We start from the raw sequence: 2,911 nt of genomic DNA, 5'->3' as shown, positions 1-2,911 counted from the left end.
TTGCGGACTCCCAGGAACAGCCCCGCGGGCCCGGCTACTTCCTGTCCGCGTCCCCAGCGCCGGCTCCGAAGGGGCGCACCGCGGCCACCCAGCCGGAGGCGCCCGAGGCGAGAAGAGTCCCCGCGCGCCCCGGGGTCCCAGCGCAGCGCACGGTGAGCGCCCCCGGGGGGCTCTGGGATCCTTGGCCGCGGGTTCCCTCGCGCTACCCCCGGGTGCCCGATGGGGCCGCCCGGGGGGCACAGGACCGACGTTTGGAGCGCACGCAGCCCGCCCCTGCCGCCGAGTCCGAGTCCGACATGCTGCTGCGGGGGCGCAATGGCACGGAGTACCCCGCGCGGTTCGGGCGGCAGCAGCCGGTTCCAGGAGGCGCCCTGGAGGGAGCGGAGGGGGCGGCGCCGCTGGGGCCCGCGCAGGTGCTCACCGCCGGCCTCCTGACCCTGCTCATCGTCTGGACCCTGCTGGGCAACGCGCTGGTGTGCGCGGCCGTCGTGCGCAGCCGCCACTTGCGCGCCAGGATGACCCACGTGTTCATCGTGTCTCTGGCCGTGTCCGACCTCCTCGTGGCCTTGCTGGTCATGCCCTGGAAGGCTGTGGCGGAGGTGGCCGGCCACTGGCCCTTCGGCGCCTTCTGCGACGTGTGGGTGGCCTTCGACATCATGTGCTCCACCGCCTCCATCCTGAACCTGTGCGTCATCAGCGTGGACCGCTATTGGGCCATCTCCAGCCCCTTCCGCTACCAGCGGAGGATGACCCGGCGCGTGGCCCTGGGCATGGTGGGCCTGGCCTGGACCCTGTCCATCCTCATCTCCTTCATCCCGGTCCAGCTCCACTGGCACAGGGACGAGGCAGGCTCCCCGGGCGCCGTGGACCCGCCGCCAGCCGACCTGGCCAACGGGACGTCCTGGGGGAACGCGGGGGACCCCGAGGTGCGGGAGGAGAACTGTGACTCCAGCCTGAACCGCACTTACGCCATCGCCTCCTCGCTCATCAGCTTCTACATCCCGGTGGCCATCATGATCGTGACCTACGCGCGCATCTACCGCATCGCGCAGGCGCAGATCCGCAGGATTGCCTGCCTGGAGAGGGCGGGGCAGCGCGCGCAGCGTGGCGGGAGCCCCGTGGGCGGTGCGCCGGCGCCGGGCCTGCGGGCGTCCATCCAGAAGGAGACCAAGGTGCTGAAGACCCTGTCGGTGATCATGGGGGTCTTCGTGTGCTGCTGGCTGCCCTTCTTCCTCCTGAACTGCATGGCGCCCTTCTGCAGCCGCCGCCCCGAAGGCGCCCGCGCCGGCTTCCCCTGCGTCAGCGACACCACCTTCGACGTCTTCGTCTGGTTCGGCTGGGCCAACTCCTCCCTCAACCCCGTCATTTACGCCTTCAACGCGGACTTCCGGAAGGTGTTCGCCCAGCTGCTGGGGTGCGGCCGCCTCTGCTCCCCGCGCACCCGGGTGGCCACGGTGACCGGCAGCCACGAGCTCATCTCCTACGACCCGGACACCGTCTTCTCCGGGGAGACCGCCGCCGCCTACAGCCACGTGGTCCCCAGCGAGGTGACCCCCCGCCGCAGGGCGGGGGACCAGGAGGAGGAGGCGGAGGAGGGCCCTTGGAATCACATGGGCCGGATCTCTCAGGCGTCCCTAGAGGGTGACCCTGCCGCTGAGTCTGTCTGGGAGCTGGACTGTGAGGGGGAGACTTCTTTAGGCAAAACAACGCCTTTCACCTCAAGTGGGTTCCATTAAACTGCATACAAATGCCCTTCGTGGACCTACAGGGCTGCCCAGACACTACAGAGCACGGAGAACACACACACACACACACACACACACACACACACACACACACACACATTTACACACACACGTCCAGTGTTGCCCGGATCGTCATCGCTCCTCGCTCTGTGTAGTAGCGTTTGTGCTTAGAAACCTTACCTGATTGGTTTGTTGTAAGAATTGGCAGAAGCAATTGGAACAAACTCAGTCTAATATACCCCAGTCTGGCAGGTGTGGACTGACGGTCCTTTTAGAGGTGGTGTTTGGTCCTTAAAAAAAAAAAAAAAAAAAGTGGGACTTGGTCTTAAAAATATATACTCCTCCCTGCCCCTTTAAACCAATGGGTGGCTCAGTGACTGGGGCTCGGGCGGCTTTTTAAATAGGTTCAGTGTGTGTGCAGTGCTGACGGCGGGCGGCCCTCTTGTATCTTGCTTCCCGGGGGCCTGTGTGTAAGCAGCATCTGCTCTCCGTGTCCTCCGACGGCTGAGGAATTCTTCCCGACTTGTCCTGGTGTCTAATAAACACAGATTACGTGTGTGATGGGTGACTCTCTTGCTTTGCCAGATTGGTCTGCAGGATGGCTCCCGCAGAAACCATGAACGCATCCTTTCGAAGTCGGGAGGACCTTGCTGGGTCTGGAAGCACATGTTCGTTTCTTTCCTTTACTGCTTGGCCTTAAAGAGGCACGCAGGGCTGAAGGATCTTTTTGTTTGTTTGTTTATTTCTTGTTAATCCCCACCTGAGGATATTTTTCCCATTGATTTTTAGAGAAAGTAGGAGGGTGGGAGGAGGGGGGGGGAGAGAGAGAAACATTGATGTGAAAGAGACACATCGATTGGTTGTGCACACTCCCTGGCTGGGGTAGGGGAACAAACCTGCAACCCAGGTACGTGCCCTTGACCGGGAATGGACCCCTCGACCCTTTGGTGTGCAGGCTGACGCTCCACCACCGAGCACCTGGCCAGCGCATGGGCCAGGGCCGTGGTCGGCAAACCGCGGCTTGCGAGCCACATGCGGCTCTTTGGCCCCTTGAGTTTTTAGCAGAGGCCAGCTTAGGAGTACCCTAATGAAGTTAATAACAATGTACCTACCTATATAGTTTAAGTTTAAAAAATTTGGCTCTCAAAAGAAATTTCAATCGTTGT

The 2,911-nt window shown here is 62.2% G+C and overlaps 1 protein-coding gene across 1 annotated transcript; it reads left to right on the top strand.

Annotated features, from left to right (window-relative positions):
* Window positions 1-2,128, top strand: DRD5 (dopamine receptor D5). The gene has a single exon (XM_079779350.1). It carries the CDS (start codon window positions 297-299, stop codon window positions 1,734-1,736), a length of 1,440 nt encoding a protein of 479 aa, XP_079635476.1. The 5' UTR covers window positions 1-296; the 3' UTR covers window positions 1,737-2,128.
* The last annotated feature ends 783 nt before the right edge of the window (window positions 2,129-2,911 follow it).

This window comes from Cnephaeus nilssonii (assembly GCF_951640355.1).
Source record: "Cnephaeus nilssonii genome assembly, chromosome: 1".
NCBI lineage: Eukaryota > Metazoa > Chordata > Mammalia > Chiroptera > Vespertilionidae > Cnephaeus > Cnephaeus nilssonii.
Note: the sequence above shows the minus strand (reverse complement) of the source record. Positions and strands in the feature narration are given on the sequence as shown.